This window comes from Suillus plorans (assembly GCF_016647745.1).
Source record: "Suillus plorans strain S12 chromosome Unknown HD556scaffold_27, whole genome shotgun sequence".
Lineage (NCBI taxonomy): Eukaryota > Fungi > Basidiomycota > Agaricomycetes > Boletales > Suillaceae > Suillus > Suillus plorans.
In genome coordinates this window covers 255029-280797 of record NW_024537411.1, presented here as the reverse complement: position 1 = coordinate 280797, position 25769 = coordinate 255029, and the positions used below count along the sequence as shown (strand labels likewise).

Below are 25769 nucleotides of genomic sequence, written 5' to 3'. Positions count from 1 at the left end.
GTGAAAAACCCTACGTTGAGTACATTAATGTTATTTCGTCTATTGTTACTTTAGGCTGTCTGACACATGAGTATGAGTATTAGCTAGACACTGATCAAAATTTCATCGCGTCCTCTAGTTAGTTCTGAAGACGGTATGGCCGAGTCCTCGCGGTTCGGGACAAATAGATTCCTTATGTGGCTCGCCGCGACGTTCGTTGGCTGACGGGCCTGTTGCTTCCAAATCCTCGTCATAGGAAGAGTGAATGCAAGAAAAACTTCCATTATTATTCAGAGGGGTTGTAACAAACAGGAGGACCCAGAAATATACTACTTTTGTCGTCGCTTTTCGTGATCCTTGAAAAAGAGGTAGCCAGTCGCGCCCGTTATGTGTGTGAACCTTGACATTGTAGCTGAGGGCCGGCAACACCAGGGCCAGCTTCGACAAGGTGTGTTCCTAACTGCAAGAGGGGAACTCCGAAGCGTGGCAGAACTTGACGAAGAAGACGGTCTTGCAAGTAGACTGTATACATGTCAATTGCAAGAGATAAGTTCATGAATTAGTACTGCAGACGACTCGGGACGATACCACCTTCAGTCGACTGAACGACATACCTTGAACGTTGTAGTAAAGTGTCCATGAATCTTTTGGGCGCTCATCAGTCGATAGCACTGCAAGGTGGTGAAGGAGAACTGCTTTGGGGTCGCCGGGAGATGGCTCGCCCTGTCCACTGGGAAGCAAATATGTGCGAAGAAGAGCGTTTGTCTGACCGTGGCCCTTCCCAGGAAGTCGCGGCTGGTTGACCAACCAAATAATTTTCTTTTTTCTGTTAAGACATCCGTTGGCGCGGAGTGCGTCTAGCGTGTGCTGGATTTCAGGGAGAAAGACTGAAAGAGTAGCATGCACTGCAGCATCCACGATCTGAAGGAGTTTTGGTATCGGTGATGCAAACGAGGGGATATTCACACGATAGCTCCTTGTGTAAGATGGAAAACCTGAAAGGAATGACCAGTTCCCTGTGTACGTCGAGGGCGGCGCACTGAACGGTCCCCTTCCCAGTATAAGGATGTCTGCTTTCCTCGCTGAAGCTAGCCAATACGTTTCGCGAGACCTTACGCCACTGAAGGCATGGATATACGGTACGGAATACTCTGGCGCCTCTGGGTCGGGCAAGGTAAGAAGAGTATCCGACAGAACGTAATTGACCAATGATGAGCCAGTTTGCACAAGCTCTTCGGTAGATGGCGAACGGATATAGCGCATAAGCTCCTCTTTAAGGACGGGATTGTTGCGGGTGGCCCGTGAGCACATATGATGGTGGGTACAAAACTCCTTCCCGAGGCATGGAAAGCGTTTCCCTTCGAATCTTCTCTGGTGTTCAAGGAGGAGGTTGTGGAAGCGGTGCACATGATCGCCGCCTACCATTGTCAGTCTCTTTCCTGCGAGAGAAGAGCACAGACACGAGATGGGCTTGATGCGAGAACCAGACACGTTGTGGATCTGAGAAGTGGGTACAATAAATGGCATGACAGGCGATGCGGAAGTTGCGTCAATAGCACTATGCGACAAGCATGAATCAAATCGAGAGAGGTCGGAGAAATATCGTAGGAGTTGTTGAGCAGCTGCGTCTTGCTCGAGGAGGCGGGTCGAAAAGCTCTCTTCTGCTTGCACGGATGAATTCATAGCAGGGTGTACATATCCGTCCACAACAGCATCAAGTATATCCAGTATCTCTGCTGCGACAGTCCAGGCGGCGCTCTTCGGTCTCAAGACTGGTGCCGAAGTTAACCAGAACCATATCACAGTGGCACAGATGAATATGACCATTACCATGCGATGTGAGAGTCTCCGCATCCTTCTGGATCGGATACCGTACCAAAACATGATATAGTCTTCGAAATTTAGCTGGACCAGGTTCAGAGTCGTTCAGCAACACGGCCGCTGAGGCCTCAGACGTAGTAAAGACTGGTTATGAGTTTAGCCAGAGATAGTAGTCATTCAACAAGTGACCGTCCAACGCGTGACGGTGTTTGAATTTCAACATCCATGCCACCACAAACTCCGGAAGACCCAGAACAAAACCCATATGATCTACTCGAAATCTCACAGGAGGCCACAGAAGCCGAGATTAGGACAGCCTATCGAACCCGCTCACTAAAAGTTCATCCAGACAGAGTACGTCTATTCATTCCAAGATCGAGAGTCTGAGACTAAATGTTGTTGCAGAACAGAAATGATCCTAATGCAGGTGCGTACCTAGCCATGTTAAAAATGTAGCTAACACATGAATGTAGCTCAGAAATTTCATGCATTGACGACCGCTTCCACCCTCCTCCTCGATCCGCTTCGCCGTCTCGCGCTCGATGCACAACTCCGTCTGCAAGCTGCCAAGAAGCAGCGCTTCGCATCCTATGACAGTAAGCGTAGGGCGATGGTCTCTGAATTGGAGGAGCGGGAGAAAGAATTCAAGAAGGCGCGAATGGCTAAGGAGCAGGAGAGAACTGCGAGGGAGAGCGAAAACACGAGGATTCGTGAGGAGGGGCGACGAATGCGGGAGCAGAGGGAGAAGGAGCTCGAACTGCAGGAATTGGAACGTCAATGTGCGAGGACGAAACCCGGAACTGTTGAGGAAGAACCCCTCGCTCCGCCGCCTCCCAGTGATTTGGATACAACAATCCGTATCAAATATGCTCTGTCATCATATCCTGCACTTTCTACAGCATCCGCGCTCACGGCCCACCTTCGACGGTATGGTGAGATTGATGAAGGGGCGGTGGTGATGTCGCAGAAAGCCAAGAAGTCGAAAAAGTCCAAGGGACTTGTAGACGGCGAGACGATAGTGACCTCACTGGTGCCATTCAATCAGTTGGGCGCTGCATTTGCTGTGGTATCGAGCGCCGAATTGCTGAAAGAGCGGGGCATGGATGTGGCATGGGCAGGCGGATCTGAGCCTCCGATCCTAGGCTGGCTCCGCGAACGCGGAGAACTCGGAGGACCCGCGGTCAATCGTGCCGAGCCGTTCTCGACAAAGCCTACTCCGGAGGGGACGACATTCGGTTCGTTTCCCTCGAGTTTTGTAAGTCTGGTTCGCTCAGTCAGTCTATTCGAATCACTGATTCTCCTGTTTGGCAAGCCTGCTTTTGATGACGTGGCACCGCCACCGCCGCCTCCTGCTGCAAAGGCGGGGATAGACTATGAGTCGTTGACGCTCCTCCGTATGCGTGAAGCTGAGCGTGCACGCTTAGAGAAGGAGATACTGGAAGCAGAAGCTGCTGAGGGCGGCTAGCTTTTCTTTGCAGTCGCTTTCTGACATCGAACGTTTCGTCGTGATCAGTTCTATTTGGCCTGGAAAATGGTACCGATACGGATCTAATACTATTGAATGAGTTATAGGTGGGTATCGCCGTGAATTGCTGGTATTAGGGATATATTATAATAGTGGGGTCGCTTCTCCCGCCATCCCTCCCCCTCGCGCCCACCCGCCATCCCGACGCCAATGCTATCGTGCACACATCCGCCAGGATCCCGCCGCTAGTCGTCGTGCTCATTCCCGCTGTCCTTGCCTTGGAGTGTCGAAGAAGGGCTGATCTGTAATAGTAGAAGAACCCAGTTAGTACAGTGGCCTATAGAACCAGTACGATGACACTCACCTGCGCCGTGGCCTTTCGTTTGTATTCCTAGTGTACTGCATTAGCGCGGGAGGTTCTCTCTGATGTGACACGTACCTCCTTGATCTCTTTTGTTTTCAACCTCACTTTGCTTCTTGTAGGAACTACAGCAGAATTATCATCGCGTGGCCGATTAATCCAGGATCTCCGAATGCACGAGGAATTTCCACTCGTCATCCTCTATTTGGCTCGACGGTTGAACGGATGAGTTCACACGTAAACCGCCTTTTGCAAATGCTGTAGTCAAGTGCATTTATTCTCAAGTAAGGGCGTTGACACGCAGAATCGTCGCAGATAACAGGCTTCAAGTCGACCTCCATCCCAAAATTAGTTACCCACAAGATCAAGAGTTCTTTCCAAGGGTGTCAAGTCTGCCCTCCTTTATAGGTGGTGTGCACAACGTATGTGTTCGATGTGTGCTAATTCAATTTAAATCTGATTAGTAAAGCATTATAGCACGGAGCGCCAGAATCCTAGGAGCTCGTATGACAGTAACGCGGCGACCCATACAACTTTTTTAAGACAACATCATCACGAGTGAAACATTCACTGATATCATGCTGGCCCCTGGGCATTTGAAAGGTTGTGACTCACCTGTTAGGGCGGTACCATTGACACAGCATTTAGCAAACACAGTATTCGAACTTATTAGCATAGCTCTGCAACTGGAATCGTGCGGAAACACATTCGCAGGTTGAATATTGAAGTCATTCGACTGTGACCTAAGTAACTAAGTTGCTCTGAAAAGGCGCGGAATCAGTTGTATCACGTGACTACTAAGGCTTGCGGAATCCGGATCAGACCAGTTTGCACGTGCCACTGACTCCACAATTGGCGGATGGTCGAGTCAGTCGACTAGCTCTAAGCTGAGTCCTGACAGTTATAACTTATCTAGCAACGAGCCCTTCATATGCCATGGGGGCTTATTACGACGAAATCGAAATCGAAGATATGGCATGGGATGAGGTAAAAGGTGTCTACCATTATCCCTGCCCCTGCGGTGACCGCTTCGAGATCTCTCGCAAGCAGCTTGCCAACTGCGAGGATATCGCGACATGTCCGAGCTGCAGTCTGATCATTAGAGTTGTCTATGATCCAGTATGTTATGTGGATCTTCTTCAGTTAGATGTACTAACACGAACAACAGCTTGATTTTGAAGACGAATCTCCAGATGACGAGGGGTCTGCATCGCAGGAAAGTGAAGAAGATGAGGAGGAAGATGACAATAGCGACGATGACCAGTTCGAGGATGCTCTTGAGAAGCTTACTCTGACAGAGCCATCGGCAGTGTTGGTTGCAGCAGCAGCAGCATAAGAGATTAATTTTCTCGCTCATTCCATCTCGATGTGTTGCTGCCATTGGATGATAGTCTATAACGCATTGCAATATTAATGCATGTACGTCGTCGAGCATACTCTATCATTGTTCTTACTAAGTCACAATTTAACTTTAACACTAGTACTCTGAACATATAATATTCCTTTATGAAGTTAATTGACATCAACGGAAATCAGGTTTCTTCATAGCGCGCATACAAGGGTAAGCTCATTGCTTATCCATTACTATCGTTCTACTTCACTATCAACATTTTTCATCAAAACAACTCGTACACACTGAACTTGCGTCATTGTTGGGTTGTCCAATACTGCTCATACTGGGTAGATCTCCCTGTACTAGAAAGCGCTCTGCAAACATCAACTTTACTGTTGGAACCTTCAGAGTTTCAGATATGACCAGTGAGTCCTATCTGAATCCATGACTTGAACCGTAACATGATACAAGCCGCGATCAATAGGGCACTGAATCAGCACGACTGAGATATTTGTCGAGGCGCTGTCTTCGCACTGACTCGTCGTTTAAGGAAGAGAATTTGACATATACACTCGATTGCGCGTGAGATTCCTTCTAATGGGGTGGAAATCAACTCGCTTCCCTCCATAGCTCGAGAAGTTCATGGGATATATTATCATCCCACTCGGTGAAGAAGCTTGTTGGATATTAGATCAGCTGCTGTTGATCGCATTCTGCTCTCGACTCTTTCATTTAGCCTACATCCCAACGTGCTCTGGAAAACGTGTCTTGTCATACTCTGAGTATTACTGGGTCATCTACATAGATGTAGTTGTCGGGCTTCCCCTAAGATTAGCAAAACCTTGTTACATTTGACATTGAAGAACGCGTGCGCTAGACTAAGAAGGGGGATAACGTTGAGCTTGAATCCATTTATTCAAACACGTACATCAAGGCCACAGGTAAAAAAAATCGCCGCAAAGCTCTGCGGATAGCAACACGCCATAAGACGTTCTCAGTAGGCAAGGCTCCCATCACTTTACGGTCAGTCCTTGCTCCAGACAACTCGGAGCATCGCTTCATGCCGTGCATGTAGTTCACAACAAAATCATCCTACATTGTAGGCCAGTCCGCCATGCACGCTTGCTGAGTCAGAACAGCAAGGTACTCAAGTTGCGCTGGGTCTCAGGCCAAGCATGGTTTGACTTTCTCATTCACCCAAATATAATAACCTGAGCACTGGCTAGCAACTTCCTACTCAACGAAACACAGGGAGTATGTATAACTCACGAGGTATCATGTCGTACACATTCGATAGTATGAGCCATAGCGGAGGGTGATGCCGCAGCAGTGGTCAATAGTCCTGAATGCAGAATATCCCATAAAGATGGAGCAATGGTATCCAAGCAAGATGACATTTCCTCTAATCCAATATACACAAGTCCGTATGCTACATATATCCATCATCAACGTCGTCATAAACAAATTGACCAAACTCACCCGCCTCTAACTGCCTTGGGTATCAACGGATAGCCCATCATCACACCCAACCTTCTCATCGCCTTGCGGGTTCACTTTCTCCCACTCCTTTAACGCATCCTCGAGGCCCTCCCATACCGCCTGACCAAGATGTACACCTCCCAATTCCCCATCGTCCGGCACCTGCGCATCGGCAGCGTCAGCCGTTACAGGGCTTTGTATTCGCAGGTTAACAACCGCACACTCGCGGTAGAGTGCGCCTGCCTTGAGCACTTCTTCTGGAGCATCTGTGCCTTGGCGGGCATTGCTCTTGAAAGGTGTTGGGAGAAAAAGGACATGTAGCACGGATTGTATAGCAGATGTCGTGGATTTCGCGAGAAGGCGGAGGAACGGTTGAAGAAGCATGTACCTAAAGAATCGTCAGTGTTTAGGTATTCAAATCAGATGAAGAATCTGACAGAACAATGCCGAATATAGATTGATTCCGTCCACGGACTGCATTCAACAGCGGTGCGATAGTATCTGATCTAGAGAGTCCGGGACACACGGATACGGCGACGATGTTGGACTTTTGCACCTTGTCGCTGACGACGTGGATGGTGGAGTCGTCTGTCTTCGGGACCTGCCCGCCAGATGGCAGTGCGTCGAGGACACGCTGGAGGTGGCGGGTGAAAACAATCATTTGAAGGGAACGCCAGCCTTCTTGGTGAAAAACTGGAGATGATGGGGGTGGCTTGGAGGTTGGGGAGAAAGAGGGTGCGGCGGCTGCGTAGAAAGGGTTCACGACGTTGATGATGCGTATGTCGCGTTCTGCGGGTGCAACAAGGAGGATGGGGAGAAGAAGAGTGAGAATTAAGAACGATGCTAGCGAAGCGTTTTGTCTCTCCTGGGTTAATATAGCAGAATCTTGGCGACCGATGATGGAGCCTAACTGTTGATACTCGTGTGCGAATACGATACCATCCAGTCTAGTCTCCTTTGCTGTGAGGAAGCGGGAGCAGAAAGAGCGGACAGAAGAAGCAGATGTCAGGTCGCATTCGTCTGCGAATATCTGGTCGTTCTTGGTGGTCGATCGCAAGAGGTTTATGAGGATTTCTACTTCAGGGTCTTGGACTGGCTTGGGCGAGAGAGCAATTATATGTGCGCCTCGTTGAGCAAGGTTCTGCATGAGCGTTAGGCCTAACGGAGTGAACCCTCCCTGAGCAAGTGAGTGATACGAATGCACGTGGGAGGGTAGCATACGTACTGTGAGGAGGACTACTCTAGCATGCATATCCCGTTCACGGTTCGTCGTGCGCCCTCGTGCGAACGCGCGAACCACCACAATGACAAGGATTGAAATGAACGCGTGCACATAGTATTTGGATGGGAGCACGGCGTTGACTGCCGCTGCAAGGACCTTGAGCACCATTGCGAAGTTTCACGAGATCTAGAAATTATGAAAACGGTCCTGTCATTCGCCCTGAGGAGGTCCAAGGATGCTTTGAGGGTGTACTTCAAGGGTATATGGTGGATTGAAACTTGATGATCCGTTGTGTACTGCTTTCGTTGTCGCGGAGTCTCAACTTTGGATGGATCGCAGACTCATCAAGACCCTCAGGCTCATGTTACGATTTGCTACTAAGGATTCCGGGCCAAGACGCGCGTAGTAACTGTATCGATGAACGCCCTCTCGACAGCTTCGTGAGTCGCAGTCTACTTTTCCTAGCAGTGTTGGCATATGCAAAGATTGACATCGTCACTCATTTGTCGCGAGTTCAATGTAGACTTCTGGTACTTGATTGCAGTCCTTTGACTGTACTTGTTGAGTTATTTAGGAACTGACTATCGAAGACCTCCCTGACGAGGATGCCCGTTGCGACGCCCTGGTGCACTTGCGTCCAACATGATCCCCAATTCAATGTCATCTATCGTGCCGAAACCTCTCCTACTCTTCGCATTGCCTCGATCTCATCCCCGTTCGTTTGTTCTTTCCGAGTGCTTTCTCCCTCTCCAACTGTCGTTTCATACTTCAAAGCTTCACAGGTCACATCATGTTTATATGCATCGTTTTGATGGTGCTCTCGTCCTCACCCCTTCGTCACGGATATCGTGATTACATGCCGTACTGTACAATATTATTTGTTGTCTCAGATTTTTACCTTGCTTTGAATGTACTGGGTGCAACAGGAACTTGAGTATCGAATGTCAAGATGTCGGAGACGGAAAGACGCTACCAGTGACAACTACATGTGACGACGCCGGTGGAGATAACATGTGGTGTCGAAGGTGTCATGATGCGATAAAGACTCGAAAAAGGAAGAGAAGCGAAGAGAGTACCAGAGGCCCAGACTAATCGATATCTTCCGGACTGGTAGCACACGTAGGTATCCTATCGCCAACACACATCTCATTCTCACTGGACGACACTTGCATTGTCAGTGGTTCTCCATCCGCATGCTCTGGATGATTTATCCGCCACCCTTCGGTTCTGCCTATACTCTCACCCTCAAGTCAAGTCCGCTAGAAAGCGCAGCCATTCTGATACGAGTGCCAAGCCTTACCGTCTTCCAAAAACATTTTTCCTTATAGAATATAAGAGCAAGGCCACTAGCAGAATCAGAACCACTGTTCATCCCATATAACCTAGCACGAGCCATGTATTTCTCATTCCTCCAAGTCGTCGCAGTCGTTGCAGCTTTGTCAAAATCTATGTCTGTCACCGCACAGTGTGCGAGTTTAGGCCAGGCTTGTGGCAAGACCAGCCCGACAGGCCTCGCATGCTGCGATGACCTTTTCTGTGGGCCTACTGTGAGTATGAGTCGTTCACTTTGCATCCAAAATTCAACCCCACGACTCACCTTTGCGCCTTATACCAACAGGAGTCCGGTGATTCTTCCACGTACTGCAGGGATCCTGATGAGCTTGGCAAACTGAGCATGTTGAGTCTTATCCCTTTCGCGTTGGCACAGTGCTTGATCGCACGATATGCAGTTAGTTGCGGAGTTGATAGATGTGCTCACTTTTATGCAAACTTTCCTGACGCCTCGACCAGAGTCCTGAATAACTTGAAATTACTGTAGCGTTGATAGCACTTCGACCTTGGGCTCAGGTCTCATGTCATTCGAGGTGCGTACGTTTTACATCAGTAAAAGTAAAAGAAAATTACTGACATTGAAGTAGGTGTACGTGACATTCATTTGAAAAAGGAGTTGATGTCGAGGCATTGGAACAAGAACTAAAGAACAAGTCTCAGCGTCGTGAAGAGAAGCACTCCGGCCGGATCTGAGCGGATCACGTGCATCGTTGACGTTGTCTTTAAATTTGTCCTAGAGGAGTCAGGACGTTAAAATGAGTCCAAAGGCAAGCAACAGGAAGTTGCGCAAGAGCGCGTCGATGAACGACAAAGCTATTCTTCTCTTTGAGAATTCACCGGCGGACAACTACCAGCATGGTGCAAAGTTGCCCGCCAAAAAGTACACCAGCAAGAATCTCGGGATCATGCCCATGAAAGAAGAGAAAGAAGCTGGAACGACTCAGCCGCAGCAGGATGATCTAAAAGTCTATTTCTACTATTTCTACCGCAAAATAATGTACACATACTTACTACGACAAACCAAGGAGTCGGGGATGGAGTCTGGAAAGTCGAGTTCGCCGGATAATTCAGGGATGACTCAATGCGTGCCCTGGTTGGCCATGAGAAGGGGTAAAGAGAGGGCGCGCCGGTTGGTTGCTGCAAGTGTGTTGGAGAGCTGGGAGAGCATGACAATGCATCAAATCGACAACGACATAATGTTTTTACGATGCGATGCGCAGACGATCGTGTCGTTGAAGATAATAGAATATTACAAGGTATATAAATTATATGTCTAAACAATATTTCACGCTATCTCAACTGTTTTGGCCATATCCAGTTTTCCCTAGTATCGAATGTCAAGATGTCCGAGACGGAAAGACGCTACCAGTGACGACTGTGACGACGCCGGTGGAGATAACATGTGGTGTCGAAGGTGTCAACATGCGACAAAGGCTCGCAAAAGGAAAAGAAGCGAAGAGAGACACAAGTACCGGAGGCTCAGGCTAATCGATATCTTCCGGCCGACTGGTAGCACACGTAGGTATCCTATCGCCAACACACATCTCATTCTCACTGGACGACACTTGCATTGTCAGTGGTTCTTCATCCGCATGATCTAGATGATTTATCCGCCAACCTTCGGTTCTGCCTATACTCTCACCCTCAAGTCAAATCCGCTAGAAGGCGCAACCATTTTGATACGAGTGCCAAGCCTTACCGTCTTCCAAACACATTTTTCCTTCTAGGATATAAGAGCAAGGCCACTAGCAGAATCAGAACCACTGTTCATCCCATATAACCTAGCACGAGCCATGCATTTCTCATTCCTCCGAGTCGTCGCAGTCGTTGCAGCTTTGACAAGATCTATGTCTGTCACCGCACAGTGTGCGAGCTCAGGCCAGGCTTGTGGCACGACCAGCTCGACAGGCCTCATATGCTGCGGTGACCTTTACTGTGGGCCTATTGTGAGTATGAGTCATTCGCTTTGCATCCAAAATTCAACCCCACGACTCACCTTTGCGCCTTGTACCAATAGCAATCCGGTAATTCTTCCACGTACTGCAGGGAACCTTGAAAGTCCAGATGAGCTTGGCAAACTGAGCATGTCACAATAGTGAGTCTTATCTCTTTCGCGTTGGCACAGTGCTTGATCGCACGATATATAGTTCGTTGCGGAGTTGATGGATGTGCTCACTTTTATACAAATTTTCCTGACGCCTCGACCAGAGTCCTGAATAAAATGCTGTAGCGTTGATAGAAGACCTCGGGCTCAGGCCTCATGCCATTCGACTTGTGTACGTTTTACATCAGTAAAAATAAAATAAAATAAGTGGCTTCAGTCGACATTGAAGTAGGTGTACGTGTCATTGAAGATCATTCGAAAGAATGAACTGGTTGCGCACTTCGCACACCGCACACCGCACACCGCACACGACCCCCTCGCAAATGCACCCCCACCCAAAATGGCAACCTTAGATAATCGTCGGACTTTGGACTAAACCTTGTGGCACGCAGCGCCGAACTAGTGATGTGCACGGCCCGGCTTCAGGCCGTGGGCCGGCCAAAGCCGAGCCTGATTAGGCCAAGCCAAGCCGGGCCCAAGTCAGGGCCTGACCACGGCCCAGGGCCCGGCTTGAGGTGTTGAAAAGCCTGAGCCGGCGGCTCAGGCTGTGGCTTTTTGTCCCTTATCGGCCTCGATATTTGCGACCATGTAACTATGAAAACAGGGTCAGTCCAGCTAATCCACCAACCATGTACATCCCTCCATTCGATACCACCTCCTACTCCATACTCACTTCACTACTTTCATCTATACCAACTTCTCTACCATCCATACCGGAAACATTGACCACGAGAACCTCTTCTCCATCTACAACGTCGGTCACGAATCTTTCCACTCCGGGGCAACAGACATCCAGCCAACAGTCAACTTCAGACAATCCCCAAAACGTTACTCCGCAATCCTCGCAGACTAGTTCCTCTGATTCACCAACTCCCACGTTACCAACCACGTTCCCCAGAGGCTCTCCAACAACAGTGCCAGGTGCACAATCTTCCCATATCCCACAATCTCCGTGCGGAAGTCCTGTGAACACTACTCTTCACTCACCGTAAGTCATTAGAGCTATGACCGAATGTGTTGACCTTATTGTGTGATTCTAAGCTTCGCTGGAGTTGCAAAAAATGTCATAAGCACGACATCGCCAATTACACACAGTGGGGATGCGTTCTCTTCGATCACCTATACTTCGATTGGTACCTCTACTATTACAACATACTCCTGCTTTGGGTCTACCTCAGCACTCGTGACCCTGACATCATCTCCTCATCCTCTTCCCTCCTCCTACTCACGTCTGTCGTCCGCACTCGTTTGAGCCATATCAGCAGTTGCTGACGTGCGCTGGGCGTTTGCGCATGGCGTTCGTGGTGTTGGGAATGGCGTGGTGGAGCTTCTCAACCTGGTTACCTGGGTGAATTCACGCGCGACTCGGAGTACCGATTTACATTGGTATGCGCTGTAGAAACAACAATACTGTGAGGAACAAATGATGCTCCAGACTGTATCTGTAAATGTTGTGAGGTCGCGCGTTGCCTAGTCTGCTATACTTGAGACGACAAGTGCGTTCGACCCTAAAGGGGAAGCGAGTGCAGCAAGGATCTAGTAGTGCGTGCCGAAGGCGCTACTGGTCGGCTGATGCGAAGCGCGAGAAAGTGCGCAGGTGCGCACAAGGCGTGGGAAAGCGAAGGTACGCGCGAGGCGCGGGAAGCGCGCGCGTGTGAGCGGTAATGAGAGAGAGTAAGAGTGAGTTTGCTTAAGGGGTGATTAGATACTAGACAAGAGATACGAGCGCGAGGTGTCAAAGAATAGATTTCTACTATGTTCTCCTAGGTAGTATGTGGGTGGTAAGTGGGAGGTAAAGTTCTCGTTGGAAAGTAAAGTGTCTAATAATATGTACTGCTGGCGCTTATATGGCACCTAAGCGCTGTCATGCGGAGCCGAAGCGCTACCGAGTAGGTATGTAAAGATATATGTAAGTAAGGGTCCATGGTAAAAATAGAGGTGGAACGATATGTAAATAAGAGAAATGGGAATATACGCACTAGAGAGCTTGGTGGACAGTGGATGGATGCTTCTGGATGGCTGGCGCTATAGGGCGCTCAAGCGCGGGAAAGCGCGCGTGCGTATACATCGTAAAGCGCGGGAAGTTGTGCGCGCATGCTGCGCATTGCGTGGGAAAGCTGCGCCTCGTAAGGGAATAGCTGTGGATAGCACACAGAGTGATGCTGCAAGTCATGCTGTGTACTCCCTAGTGGAAAGTGCCATATCACACAATGCGAGGCATGAGTCTCTACAGCGCGTGTCGTTGATTGCTCACCGTTACAAATATGCTTAGATTGAATTTTAGATCATTTTGTTCTTGAAAGCCGTCGTTGAGCCCAAGCCGAGCCGCGGCTTTGGCCTGGCTTGGGCTCACGGCTTGGCCTGAGCTTTTGCAAAGCCCAAGCCCCCCAAAGCCGGGCCTAAGCCGGGGCTTTCAGGCCGAGCCGGGCCCGCACATCACTACGCCGAACAGTGGTAACTAGTTACTAGTCGTGAATTGTTCAAGGCAGCATTCCTAAACCTTACCCATCGTGACCATTAACCTTTCCAATAGAGTACTTTGTTAGTATATTGTACATAAGTATTTAAATCAATTCAAAGTCGTATTTCGAGCAATCACGTGATATAGTAGTCGTGAATTGTCTAAGGCAGCATTCCTAAACCTTACCTGAACCAATTCCAAACCTTCATTGATGCATCATCCCAAGACCTTACGGGCCTGTTTTAAACCCTTTCTGCGCAGTATATTGTTCAGTAGGATGTTGTGCTTTTCCATATATCATATATCAATATATCATGTGAATCACGTGATCACTCGAAATACGACTTTGAATTGATTAAAATAATCAAAATACTTATGTACAATATACTAACAAAGTACTCTATTGGCAAGGTTAATGGTCACGATGGGTAAGGTTTTAGGAATGCTGCCTTGAACAATTCACGACTAGTAACTAGTTACTACTGTTCGGCGCTGCGTGCCGCAAGGTTTAGTCCAAAGTCCGACGATTATCTAAGGTTACCATTTTGGGTGGGGGTGCATTTGCGAGGGGGTCGTGTGCGGTGTGCGGTGTGTGAAGTGTGCACCTAACTTTGAGCATCCCTATTGGAACAAGAACTAAAGAACAAGAACCACTGAGGGTACAAATAGCATGAAACAACGAAGTCAGATAGGGGATCACGTGCATTGTTGACGGTGCATGATCGTCATCGAGGACGTTAAATCACTGACAATGGTGATGTCCTAATAAGTTCTCGTCTTGTTAATGTGAAGTTTTATTTTGATGGCACTTTGCATACTACTAGATATCATGTCAGCAGTTCGTGCTATCTATGTTGATAACAAGATTCTTGTCAGTCCAGAATATTATATGATTTTGTGGTTTATCCTTGGCTGAAAATCGAAAACGGAGCACCAGTCCTCATATTCTTCGTGACGAGCACCTATGAGTACAAAGGCAAGGCATAGGAAGTTGTGCAAGAGCGCGTCGATTAACGATAGAGCTATTCTTGTCTTGGAGAATTTGCCGGCGGACAACTAGGGCGGTGTAGGGATTCATTTCTGGCTGGGCTTGTAGAGACTGTTTTTACCTTACCTCATGTTGGCACTTTTGTAGCTTACATAAGCAAGTTATCTTTTCACCAGTTACCAGTAGGAGTCAGAGTAGTCTTCAGCAGTTTTTCATGATATTTCCTCTCCTCTGAGCCTTGAGCCTGGTCCAGAAACCCTTTAGGGTCAAATAGCAGCTAGGTTCTGCAAGACCCAACATTGTTCAGACTCACCATCTGAATTGTTGTACCTTCAGCGGGCCAGCGCCACTACCAGCATGGTGCAAAGTTGCCCACCAAAAAGTACACCAACAAGAATCTCAGGATCATGCCGATGAGAGAAGAGAAAGAAGCTGGAATGAGCCAGAGTGTGTTGTGGGCGGCTGCAGCTAGCTGTACAGTGGCGCTGATCACTATACATGTAGGTCACTAAAATTCTCAATGTAGCTGGCCCCAGCACGTTTTACAATGATTAATGTGTATGTCCGGTGGTCTAGTCAAGAGTCTACACCAGCCTGAGTCTTTTGACTCAGGACTGCCACCTCTAAGTGGGTACAAATTCAACGTACCTCTTGTTCGAGTGTTAAGACTGGAAATAACATGAGAGCATCAGCGATTTTTGAACACTGTCCTGCTCACCCAATCATATACCACCACGATGCCAGCAGCAACTAAAAAACCGCAAGTCAATGTTGGATCCAGACATCTTGATGCGACAAACCTATACAGTAGCTTACAAAAATATTGAAACTGATATGTGGCCAGTAAATGGGATCATTTGAGACTATGGTCATATTCGAGGGATGGGTGTGAGCGAATGGGGAAGAGGTGTAAGGCTGGGTATGAGTTCGGCAGGGAATTGTGAACAAAATGTGATAGATATGAGACATGTTAGTAGGTGACACGAAGAGAGATAGGACAAGGACTAGAGATGAGGACTTTTTGGAGGAGCTTTCGATCGTTCTTGGAGCGGGGATCTCACTGTAAGATTCACTGTAGGTATGAGTGTACATGAGCGGTATATATACATTTTCGAATACTTGACTAGGCTGGAACGAGAATAAAGAGCATATGGCGAGGTGAGAATACTTCAGTGAAGCAAGGGTATCGTGAAGTTTGAGCACAAGGTGAGATAACAAAAAAGAGAGATGCAATGGAACATATCCACATAATTCGGATGCGAAGAGTTGCACTCTTTGCATCAAAATGAATCCCATAGACGACTTTGGTTCGAGCATCTCTGTTTTTGAAGCATGGTCGGCGCACTCTTGGCAGCACTTTTTTGTGCTTCCCACGGTCTGTCAGACCCGGTTTCCATGTAGGACCAAACCCTATCTGAGACAACCCTCTTGTAGGAGGATCTCCCTCAAATCCTCTTGTAGGTCTCATCAGAGGGTTGGCTCTGGTTGTCCCATGTGGTTCTAGAGAGCCTTTAGTTTGTTACTGTAGGTCCCGCTGCCCTCAAGATCATCTAGAGCCTCCAGCATGACATCGTAAGTCCCACTACCCTCAAGATAATCTACTAGTAGAGCCTCTGGTGCTCCTTGCACATGTATTATTTTTTCCTTGCCCTGATGATGTAATCTAGAGCCTCTGGTGCTCCTTGCACATGGCTTATGTTTTTCCTTGCCGTGACATATCTCACGTGTTTCTACTTACACCTACTATGTCATTTTCTCACATGTTCTCTCTCCCCATGTTATGTTTTTGTTTTCATTGTAGTTATGATATTCTAATAATATATATTGCACTCCAGTATCATCATTCTTAAGATTCACAGCATTTTCAAATGTGTTCTGATGCAAATAAGAGCAGGCATTGGAGCCGCTATAGTGATATTGTCAAAATAAGGAGACGTCAAAACAACAATTCCATAGTAACATAAGTAGGGTATGAGAGGGACAGGGCAAGATTAGCACAGGACGAGTCGGGAGCGAGCAAACCATCATAACAATCATCACCACAAAAACACAAAAACAGCACAAGATGAGCAAAAATAGTGTCCAAAAAGAACACAGGTGCACACAAATTGAAAGAAAATTAAGATGGAGGAGGGTGAGGAGGGTTGACAGGATCTCGACTAAATGATCATGGCACAACATCATGAGGAACATAGTCCAAAGGTGGAGTATTACGGACACGATCTGTCCATCTGGAATCCCGGTAACGAGTCCTGCCTTGAGGGTACCCATTGTCACGGTAAGTTCCTCCACCAAATGCCCACCATTCATCAAAGTCATCACGTCAAGAGTATCCACTCTCACGAGCATAGTCAGGACCAAGTCCTGGACTGTATCAACTTGGGTATGTGTGTTCATGCTCATGGTGAGCATAACGGTCATCATGGTATACCTCCAAGGCCGGAGAGCTGTCTCGCATGGCAAATTCACTGTTAGCACGAGGCTCAGGTCCATAATTGTCATGAGGTTGCAAACCAGCATGGTGGTAATTGCGGGAGTTGCGGTGGTAGAAGGCATTGCGAGGGTAGAGAGCATCACGCTCAGTGATTGGGGTATCTTCACGTGAATGGTGGACCTCATGATGATGCACAGCCTCATGCATGTACCATGGCTCGCGAGAATGACTGTGAAGAGGCTGATGAGGATCATGCAAGGTGTCGCGAGGGGCATGATGGGGAGTATCTTGAGGGTCATGAAGGATATCATTACGAGGCTCACAAGGATTACAAAGAGGCTCACCCTCATAAGGATCATTGCGATGGTTGTCGACTACCTCACGTTGAGGTTCCCGTGAGTGGCATACAGCATCACCCTCATGAGGGTCTCGCTGGATACCTTCGTCAGAGCCTCGCTGAATACCATTGTGAGGGTCATGATGGACAGGGAGCTCATGATGAGCTTGGGGTGGGTTGGCTGGAGCATTGGCTGGAGTGTCACGGAGGTTACGAGAGTCATCGATGATATGAGGATCCTCAATGGGATTGGTGACTCGAGGTGGTTCCTGATCTCCTGCTGGTCCGTTGTAGAGACTGACATCTCTGTGGCCTCGTAGAGGTCTAATTTCCAATGCATGTCGAATGCTAATCATTACCCAATCATTCCCTATCATATCCAACTCAATACACACCAAACCTGAAAATCATCGGACATTGGACATTGGACATTGGACATCGCACTTTGCACTTTGCACTTTGCACTTTGCACTTTGCACTTTGCACTATCGGACATCGCATCGGACTATCGGATATTGTGCGCTGTAGGGATTCATTTCTGGCTGGGCTTGTAGAGACTGTTTTTACCTTACCTTATGTTGGCACTTTTGTAGCTTACATAAGAAGTTATCTTTTCACCAGTTACCAGTAGGAGTCAGAGTACTCAGCAAGTTTTCATGATATTTCCTCTCCTCTGAGCCTTGAGCCTGGTCCAGAAACCCTTTAGGGTCGAATAGCAGCTAGGTTCTGCAAGACCCAACATTGTTCAGACTCACTCTCTGAATTGTTGTACCTTCAACTGGAGCCCACCGCGAGGGTTTCTTGTGTTTCTAGGCTCTCTAAGCTCACCAATCATCCCCCAAATTCGCCTATTATCCTACCACAGTCATTCATTACCAGCTTCTCCCATATTCCCAAGTTTTCAGCATCTTCTCCTCCTCCCCAGCGCATTGATAAGTGTTTTTCTCACGCGGTTTTCGAGCGGATCTCTCGCAAACTTAGGGTCGTATTCCCCACGTCCGTCCGGTCATTTTGAGCCCTGGTTCATCGAATTTGGAGCAGTAGTTGTGGAGTTATCGAGTTTTTGGTGTTTTTGAGAAGTTGAGGAGAGATAAGGGTTTTCTGGGTGCTCTAAGGCCTGTCTCATCTAGCTCTTTTGGCCATTTACCATCCCTCAGTGGCTCTGTCCATTGCCCCAATCCGCTTTTTGATAGGACCAGCCCTTGTTGCCCTGCACCATACCCCTTCCTCCTCCTCCCTCTTGCACCTCTGCACATTTTCGCACTTTCACCAGCCCATTTCGCATCGGAACCCCATAGACCCTATACCCGTTTTGAAGCCCTCGTTCATGGCTTTCATTCGCGCATATCCGCGCCTTCGCGCGCGCTCAGCTGTTGGCTCGCTATCCGCATTTTCGCGTTCCCCCCAAATTTTGCGCCCCATTTTTGCGTTTTCTTTATATCTCGTCGCCCCGTGATCGCGCGCCCATCGCCTTAGGCGCGTTCTGACCGCATTCACCGCCGCTTTCCATCCATCCGCTCCGCTTCTTGATACGCCCACCCGCGCCCTCGCTACTTGCCGTTTTCGCTATTTTCGCATGTTTTCACCATTTCCTTCATATCTCCCTCAGTTCTTCACCAAACCTAGTCGACCCTATACTCATTTCGAAGCCCTCGTTCGCCTCTTTCGATCCGTCTACTTCCCGTCGTCATCCGCGCAACCACCACTTCGCATTTTATCGTTTTTATCGTTTTACCAGTCCCCCAGTACTGATGTGGTTCGCCTGGCACAAGAGATGTCAGGGAAAACAGGTGCTGGGGTCATCGTTTTATTGGATTGCCCTGACCCTCACTCACTGGCGCAGTTTACCTGGCATACGCGTCAAGGAAACAAAAGGTGTTTGAGGACCCCCAGGTTAGTAGTTTTCTTAGTTTAGCTTAGCTTTGGTTTGCATAGGTAGATGACTGGGGACAGTCATGATTCAAAGTTCCCATGAGATGTAGGGATTCATTTCTGGCTGGGCTTGTAGAGACTGTTTTTACCTTACCTTATGTTGGCACTTTTGTAGCTTACATAAGAAGTTATCTTTTCACCAGTTACCAGTAGGAGTCAGAGTACTCAGCAAGTTTTCATGATATTTCCTCTCCTCTGAGCCTTGAGCCTGGTCCAGAAACCCTTTAGGGTCGAATAGCAGCTAGGTTCTGCAAGACCCAACATTGTTCAGACTCACTCTCTGAATTGTTGTACCTTCAGCGCACTCGTCCTACCTATGTCCTGTGTCATTTTGCTAGCCCCACTAGGTGCGTAGTTACTTGTTTTCACATCGCTAACATTGTAGACCACATTATTACATGTCCGCAGCACCTCATGTCTTATTACATAGGACATCGGACCCGAACATATTGCACTACTACTTTCGCCTACATGGTTCCGGACTTCTACGTAGCTACATAAATATTGGACTCCCCATAGCATTACCATCATCCAAGTAGAGGAGAGCCATTCTCCGACGCTTAGGGGTCAAACCCGATATTTCGTAGTTCTTAGTTGACATTGCGGATATCATCGTTCCTTCACCACCCGTATCCGTCATCGTTATTATTGCGCACACCTCTCGCTTTCCCGACGCTCGCTATAGCGTTGCTATTAGTTTTCGATACCCCGAACCCGAACCCGATAACCCGAAACCCCGAAAACATCGGACCCGACGCTTTTTGCATCGGACATCGTAATTATACCTTCGGACATTGTTTCCCACGCTCCGACTATTGACCCCACATCACTCACTGACCCCCAAAACTATTCCCAGACTGCAGACCCCTGGGTTGAACGCACTTGTCTCACCAAGTATAGCAGACTAGGCAGTGCAAGACCACAACATAAAGATATCAGTTTGGAGCCATCTTTGTATAGCCCCACTCTGTGTTGTATTCCTACACCGTCATCCTGTATCACCTCTGAAGGCAAGTCCTTCTGTAGTGTTTCCTTGGGGACATTATCTAAATCAGCAGAGACAGCACTCTTCACAACCGCATCTGTCTTCTCACCCTCATCAACTTCAGATCCATCTAAGCACCTGTACACCATGCGAAGAGCCTGTTTCATTTTACCCTTGAATTCCTTTGTGATTGGGCGTGCTTTTACTAGGGGGTAGATAGTAGACGGTAGATCATTAGATGTTTTGCAAGAATATCTGTTTTGAAAAAGCTTACCCTTTGTGCGCACGTTAGAGGGACCATCCTGGAGGAATGCTGGTGCTGTAGCTATGCACCTTGAGTCAAGTAAAGTTAATTCAAAATAAAGGGTACTCACCCACAGTCTCAGGCTCTGGCGATGCTGCCACACTCAATGACCCCACTAGCAATGGGGACAGAGGGCCACCCTTCATCGGAGAAGTTGCTGATGTTGGTAGGGCAGGCATTGTAGAAACAACAATACTGAGAGGAACAAACAAAGCTCCTGACTGTATCTGAAAATGTTGTAAGGTCGCGCGTTGCCTAGTCTGCTATACTTGAGACGACAAGTGCGTTCGACCCTAAAGGGGAAGCGAGTGCAGCAAGGATCTAGTAGTGCGCGCCGAAGGCGCTACTGGTCGGCTGATGCGAAGCGCGGGAAAGCGAAGGTACGCACGAGGCGCGGGAAGCGCACGCGTGTGTGAGCGGTAATGAGAGAGAGTAAGAGTGAGTTTGCTTAAGTGGTGATTAGATACTAGACAAGAGATACGAGCGCGAGGTGTCAAAGAATAGATTTCAACTATACTCTGCTAGGTAGTAAGTGGGTAAGTGGGAGGTCAAGTGGAAAGTTGGAAAGTGAGTTCAGTATGTAATGCTGGCGCTTATATGGCGCCTAAGCGCTGTCATGCGGAGCCGAATCGCTACCGAGTAAGGTATGCAAAGATATATGTATGTAAGTAAGGGTCCATGATAAAAATAAAGGTGGAACGATGCACAGATAAGAGAAATGGAAACATACGCACTAGAGAACTTGGTGGACAATGGATGGATGCTTCCGAATGGCTGGCGCTATAGGGCGCTCAAGCGCGGGAAAGCGCGCGCGTATATACATCGCGAAGCGCGGGAAAGCTGCGCCTCATATAGGGATAGCTGCAGATAGCACACAGAATGGTGCTGCAAGTTCGTGCAATGAACTCTCTAGTGAAAAGTGCCATATCACACCATGAGAGGCATGAGTCTCTACAGCGTTTTGGGTTGCTTCAGCCATGCAGCCTTCTCGTTGGATGGGGCTGGCTTCTTTGATGCATACGATGTGTTCACAGACTTCAGTTTCCTCTTCTTCCTGTGTGCTTCTTCATACTCAGAGTCAGACTCTGTGGCGGCATTCTCTCCAGCCGAAGTGAGTTCAATCACCTCACTCTGTGCTGTGGCAGTCGGTCCTGGCTTTGGAGTGACTTTGAGTGGGTGTGAGGGTGGCAGTGTAACGACTTTAAATGGACGCGATGTTGGTGGTGCCGCAATTTCTAATCGCATGGTGGGTTTTCTGAACTTGCGAGCAGTAGGTACCATTAGATGATGATCATCTGAATCGTCATCGTCATTGGCATCAGGTGGTGGAGGGGCCTTTGTCACTTTATCGGCCTTCTTAACTTTGGTAGCCGCATTGCTGGGCTTGATACGAGCTGGGCCATGGTAGTCCGTGTCGCCATTAACAAACAGTCGTCTAGCACCAGCATGTGACCAGTCAGATGGAGGCGCTATGCCTGTGATAACAGACCTCTCAGATGCCATAACGGATGCTGTACATAATATTAGAATTAGAATGTTCTTACAACGAGAATCTTACCTCAATACTTCTTGTCGACTTTGACAACTTGCATGGTTCCTGACTTCAATGCCTCCATGAGCACCGCAATTTCCTTCTGCGTCAGCACTCCAATGCCCTTATTCTTTGAGTTCTCATTGTGGGCTTCACCAGGCAAGAGACACCTATCAGCTGGATATCCCTTGATGCAGAGATTGGCATCAGCAAGCGCGCTGGACATGCCCTTCCAAGGAAAGTTTTTATCCCAGGCACACTTGCCCCCAAGCTGGGCTAGTATATGTTTAGTCAAATGAATCAAAAGATCAGTGACACATTGACATACCAACTTGTTTTATAAGCTCAAGCTTAACCCACTTCAAACCATCATCCCATCCCTCAGGAGCTTGAGACTGATCACGACTGTTTGGAGGTGAGTGGGGGGTCAATGGGTCACTGTGAGTATCGTCATGGAATGCTTCATCCACTTTGGCCAAGGATGTGGTATTACTGTTTGAAGACACGTGTCAGTCATAGCATAAACATAGATATATTTGTACTTACTATACGTGTGCTTTAAGATGCCCAATGATGGCATCATTGCTCGCACGGCATCGTGTTTTCCAGAACTGTGTCTTTCTAAGTATATGTGAGGATTTAGACGACAAAGAATCTTACCCCTGCAGCACCTGGCGTGTTATATGAATGGCCAAGTGACCCATCTTCATTGACTACTTTGCCACATAGGACGATGGCTGCTTCAAAGCCAGATTTAGCAGAGGCAGACTCGAGCTATGATAACAATGTGAGATGATGACAAAATTTCAGGTGAGATAATGTACAATCTGTATTACTCTTTGATAGTGTTTTTGGAATCCCTGTCCACGCTGAGCTATCGTTTGAGTAGATGATCCAAGGAGTGATGCCTCCTCGTGCATTAACAGGAGGTCTTGGTAAGAATCGGGATAGACCTCTTTGAATTTGTCATAACACTGAGTGCGCATGGTTGCACCTGTAAGGAATATAAACCTCATGTGAAACAAGATGTAATATGGTACTTACTGGGTGTGCCACCTCCAGCTGGGGCCTCTCTGCCAATGCGCACAAGTTCTGTCTGCATGTGCTCTTTGAAGTAGTTAGCATACAAGTTCCAATAATTGGTACCATTCACGGTGCGTCCACGACTCTTCAAGAACAAGTTGATCAATTGGGAAATGGGAAGTGTAGTAGACGTGGAGAGATCCAGAAAGCAGCGCTCGACTGCAGTAAACCCAACATCTAACACTGTATTCAACTCTGCAGACCTCCATCCAGTAATTGTATGTCCCTCTTGACGGGTCACCGGCTCATGCTCTTCAGGAAAGTGTTCATGAAAAGCAGTACCTGCACCCATGGTATTCATTGAGGAGGCGGCCTTAGTCTGGAATGGCATTGGCGGAATAATGTTCGTGGCTGGGACGGGAGGTGCATGATCTTGAGATGATGATGATAGAACAGGCTGAAGGATGAATGGTGTGACTTCACCAGAGAATTCCTGCATAAATCCCGAAGGAGTTTGGCCATGAGGCTCCAGGGAACTTGTACGAGAGGTTGTTGCTTGACCTGATGAACTCGCAGGAAAATTAAAACTTGATGGTGGTGCTAGACGGTTCATGTCCTGTGCAATGAGGTGATGTTGGGATCCACCGGGTAAAAAAGACTCAGCCCCCGCCATGCTAAAGGTGTCAGAGGAGTTGGGATCCATCCATACAGCTTGCTGGCTCATAGAACCAAAAAAACATCCTGGATCTGTGCAGGAGTATGTGGGGCAGGAAACGGTGAGGCATGTCAACTACCTATGGGGACTGTTAGAGATGACATTGCATTTGCTGAATTATTGTCTGGCACCACATGGGTGAAATCTGGTGCATCGGAGTGCATAGATACGGGATCTTGATCACCCACAGTGGTGGTGTGTTGATAGGCCTGGCGGCGGATAGTTGTGCTTTTGACAAGGCCAACATCCCGTGCTGTGGCCTTGAGCTTACTCCTGAGTCGTGAGGGAGTCAGCTCAGCAGGTGGTGTTGCACATTGACGACCACCACCAAATTGTTCAGCCATATAATCGAAGGTATCTGGGAGGCCCATGTAGCTCGAGTGAGGAGACGATGGGTTATCGGGGTTGTTTTGTGTCATGTCTGGATACGTAGTTAGTGATAGAAGAAGTATGTGAGCGCACACCTCCTTACCTATATGTGAAATACTAGAGAGCAAATGTGATGAGAATTCTGAAGGGGCACAAAAAAAAATCCAGAACCCTGATACTTATGAGGGGTCCCTCAGTGCTATATTTTTCCATAGTTTCATTCGGACTAAAAAAAGTTAGAATGGTGCGGTAGAACTAACAAACGTACAAGACATTAAAAACTATTTGGATAGTGACCGAGACACACAAGTTCATAAATGTGTGAGCAAGGGTGTGAGGGAGGGTGTGAGGGAGGGTGTGAGGAGGCTTGGGAGGCTAAAAAGAGGGTTCAGAATGATGTGAATACGGATAATGTTGAGAATGATGTGAATATGGATAACATTGAGCACAAGTGACTTACTTTGTGGCCAATATGGTCTGGACCCACTGGCAGTACCATCATGTCTGAAAGGCTGAAAAAATATGACGGATGATGCGAAAATTGAAAGAAAAAGTGACTAACAGTGCAGCCGAAGATTCAGACTGTAGTATCATTGTGTCAGAAAGGCTGAAATGAGTATTAGAAAGCACAACTGACTTACTTTGTGACCGATGACTCCTGAATAACTTCGAATTGAAGTGGTTACCAGAAACAAAGGAGCGATCAGAAACAGTAACTGCGATCCAAGACACTGGCAGTAGCTGAAGATGGTATAGAGAATGAGGCAGGTAAGCAGGGGAGGGTTTGGGGAGGCCCAAGAGGCTACAGAGAGGTTGCGGAGAGGCTGCAAAATGAATGTTGTGTTGTAACTAAGGACAACATTGATGAACCAACTGTGTTACCTCTACTGAGTTTGAATCAAAATGAGATCTGATACCATACATCAGAAATTGAAGTACAATTTCAAAAAAGAACTGTTGTATTAACACGTTATCTACATTTGAAATCATTCAATTACTTGCTGTTATACCAGTCAATGTCTGAGATGCTTGGCAGGGCGACGATCACTCTCGCTAACATATAAGTCCTCGTCCACAGTGACACTTTCATGGTCAGATGAAGACCGCTCAACAAAAGTTATTGGTGGGATAAGATTCTTAGTATGAGTGATGTTGTGCGGTGTTGATTTGTGCACAGCTCTAGAAGCTGGCCGAGGTGGCGGGCGTGACAATGGCGGTATTGATTTATGCACAGATCGAGAAGCTGGCCGGGGTGGTGGACATGATATCTCTACAAAGACTTGGACACGACGATGGGTAGCAGGAATAGCAGAATGAAGAGGCATGGGAGGATGAGAAGGAGGTGTAGCAGGATGAGTAGGTGTATCAGAGCGGAAGGTGTAGCAGGAGGTGAGGGGAGACGGTGAGGTCCTTTTTGGTCAATGTAACCATCAGCGAATGCACGTCGCCCACGAGAGTGGATGGAGCGATGTGAGGGTGCCTCTCCAATAATAATTGGGTCTTTGGACATCATGAGGCGTGTGCGGGCAGCATCGCTTGTAACGGCTTGAATAGTGAGGGTGCCTGTCTTGAGAGCATTGACGAGATTAGCACG

At 47.9% G+C, this 25769-nt stretch overlaps 12 protein-coding genes across 12 annotated transcripts; 7 read left to right on the top strand and 5 right to left on the bottom strand.

Moving 5' to 3' along the window:
- Positions 1-1993, bottom strand: HD556DRAFT_1371448 (uncharacterized protein). The gene is made up of 2 exons (XM_041302951.1): positions 594-1993; positions 1-501 (listed from the first exon to the last, which is right to left on the bottom strand). The coding sequence occupies exons 1-2, from the start codon at positions 1861-1863 to the stop codon at positions 365-367; spliced, it is 1407 nt and encodes a 468-aa protein (XP_041160407.1). The 5' UTR covers positions 1864-1993; the 3' UTR covers positions 1-364.
- Positions 1994-2015: 22 nt separating this feature from the next.
- HD556DRAFT_1371445 (uncharacterized protein) lies at positions 2016-3276 on the top strand. The gene is made up of 5 exons (XM_041302950.1): positions 2016-2154; positions 2206-2227; positions 2274-3054; positions 3099-3101; positions 3124-3276. Exons 1-5 carry the CDS (start codon positions 2026-2028, stop codon positions 3263-3265), a joined length of 1077 nt encoding a protein of 358 aa, XP_041160406.1. The 5' UTR covers positions 2016-2025; the 3' UTR covers positions 3266-3276.
- Positions 3277-4562: 1286 nt separating this feature from the next.
- HD556DRAFT_1432065 (zf-CSL-domain-containing protein) lies at positions 4563-4962 on the top strand (the record flags this gene model as incomplete). The annotated part of the gene is made up of 2 exons (XM_041305086.1): positions 4563-4745; positions 4795-4962. 2 exons carry the CDS (start codon positions 4563-4565, stop codon positions 4960-4962), a joined length of 351 nt encoding a protein of 116 aa, XP_041160405.1.
- A 1154-nt stretch (positions 4963-6116) lies between these two features.
- On the bottom strand, positions 6117-7968 carry HD556DRAFT_1371433 (uncharacterized protein). The gene is made up of 3 exons (XM_041302949.1): positions 7664-7968; positions 6876-7615; positions 6117-6826 (listed from the first exon to the last, which is right to left on the bottom strand). The coding sequence occupies exons 1-3, from the start codon at positions 7826-7828 to the stop codon at positions 6445-6447; spliced, it is 1287 nt and encodes a 428-aa protein (XP_041160404.1). The 5' UTR covers positions 7829-7968; the 3' UTR covers positions 6117-6444.
- A 17-nt stretch (positions 7969-7985) lies between these two features.
- Positions 7986-8713, top strand: HD556DRAFT_442846 (uncharacterized protein). The gene is made up of 3 exons (XM_041310613.1): positions 7986-8100; positions 8235-8375; positions 8435-8713. Exons 2-3 carry the CDS (start codon positions 8266-8268, stop codon positions 8592-8594), a joined length of 270 nt encoding a protein of 89 aa, XP_041160403.1. The 5' UTR covers positions 7986-8100; positions 8235-8265; the 3' UTR covers positions 8595-8713.
- A 316-nt stretch (positions 8714-9029) lies between these two features.
- HD556DRAFT_1371423 (uncharacterized protein) lies at positions 9030-9524 on the top strand. The gene is made up of 2 exons (XM_041302948.1): positions 9030-9285; positions 9391-9524. The coding sequence occupies exons 1-2, from the start codon at positions 9055-9057 to the stop codon at positions 9457-9459; spliced, it is 300 nt and encodes a 99-aa protein (XP_041160402.1). The 5' UTR covers positions 9030-9054; the 3' UTR covers positions 9460-9524.
- An 18-nt stretch (positions 9525-9542) lies between these two features.
- Positions 9543-10604, top strand: HD556DRAFT_442820 (uncharacterized protein). The gene is made up of 3 exons (XM_041310612.1): positions 9543-10248; positions 10311-10510; positions 10570-10604. Exons 1-2 carry the CDS (start codon positions 9748-9750, stop codon positions 10362-10364), a joined length of 555 nt encoding a protein of 184 aa, XP_041160401.1. The 5' UTR covers positions 9543-9747; the 3' UTR covers positions 10365-10510; positions 10570-10604.
- Positions 10605-10785: 181 nt separating this feature from the next.
- Positions 10786-11271, top strand: HD556DRAFT_1371408 (uncharacterized protein; the record flags this gene model as incomplete). Its single annotated transcript, XM_041302947.1, has 1 exon — positions 10786-11271. The coding sequence occupies one exon, from the start codon at positions 10786-10788 to the stop codon at positions 11086-11088; it is 303 nt and encodes a 100-aa protein (XP_041160400.1). The 3' UTR covers positions 11089-11271.
- A 454-nt stretch (positions 11272-11725) lies between these two features.
- On the top strand, positions 11726-12348 carry HD556DRAFT_1443123 (uncharacterized protein; the record flags this gene model as incomplete). The annotated part of the gene is made up of 2 exons (XM_041306560.1): positions 11726-12084; positions 12138-12348. 2 exons carry the CDS (start codon positions 11726-11728, stop codon positions 12346-12348), a joined length of 570 nt encoding a protein of 189 aa, XP_041160399.1.
- Positions 12349-14622: 2274 nt separating this feature from the next.
- On the bottom strand, positions 14623-15418 carry HD556DRAFT_1536260 (uncharacterized protein; the record flags this gene model as incomplete). The annotated part of the gene is made up of 6 exons (XM_041309626.1): positions 14623-14822; positions 14859-14894; positions 14922-15037; positions 15194-15213; positions 15264-15295; positions 15362-15418. 6 exons carry the CDS (start codon positions 15416-15418, stop codon positions 14715-14717), a joined length of 369 nt encoding a protein of 122 aa, XP_041160398.1. The 3' UTR covers positions 14623-14714.
- A 1246-nt stretch (positions 15419-16664) lies between these two features.
- Positions 16665-17812, bottom strand: HD556DRAFT_1308229 (uncharacterized protein; the record flags this gene model as incomplete). Its single annotated transcript, XM_041300104.1, has 5 exons — positions 16665-16704; positions 16764-16909; positions 16977-17266; positions 17324-17664; positions 17712-17812. The coding sequence occupies 5 exons, from the start codon at positions 17810-17812 to the stop codon at positions 16665-16667; spliced, it is 918 nt and encodes a 305-aa protein (XP_041160397.1).
- Positions 17813-19384: 1572 nt separating this feature from the next.
- Positions 19385-24769, bottom strand: HD556DRAFT_1308228 (uncharacterized protein; the record flags this gene model as incomplete). Its single annotated transcript, XM_041300103.1, has 17 exons — positions 19385-19489; positions 20251-20438; positions 20508-20558; positions 20608-20677; positions 21570-22006; positions 22027-22048; positions 22115-22344; positions 22397-22560; positions 22615-22679; positions 22729-22842; positions 22905-23062; positions 23113-23838; positions 23886-24227; positions 24279-24292; positions 24444-24550; positions 24636-24687; positions 24738-24769. The coding sequence occupies 17 exons, from the start codon at positions 24767-24769 to the stop codon at positions 19385-19387; spliced, it is 2877 nt and encodes a 958-aa protein (XP_041160396.1).
- Between the last annotated feature and the right edge of the window lie 1000 nt (positions 24770-25769).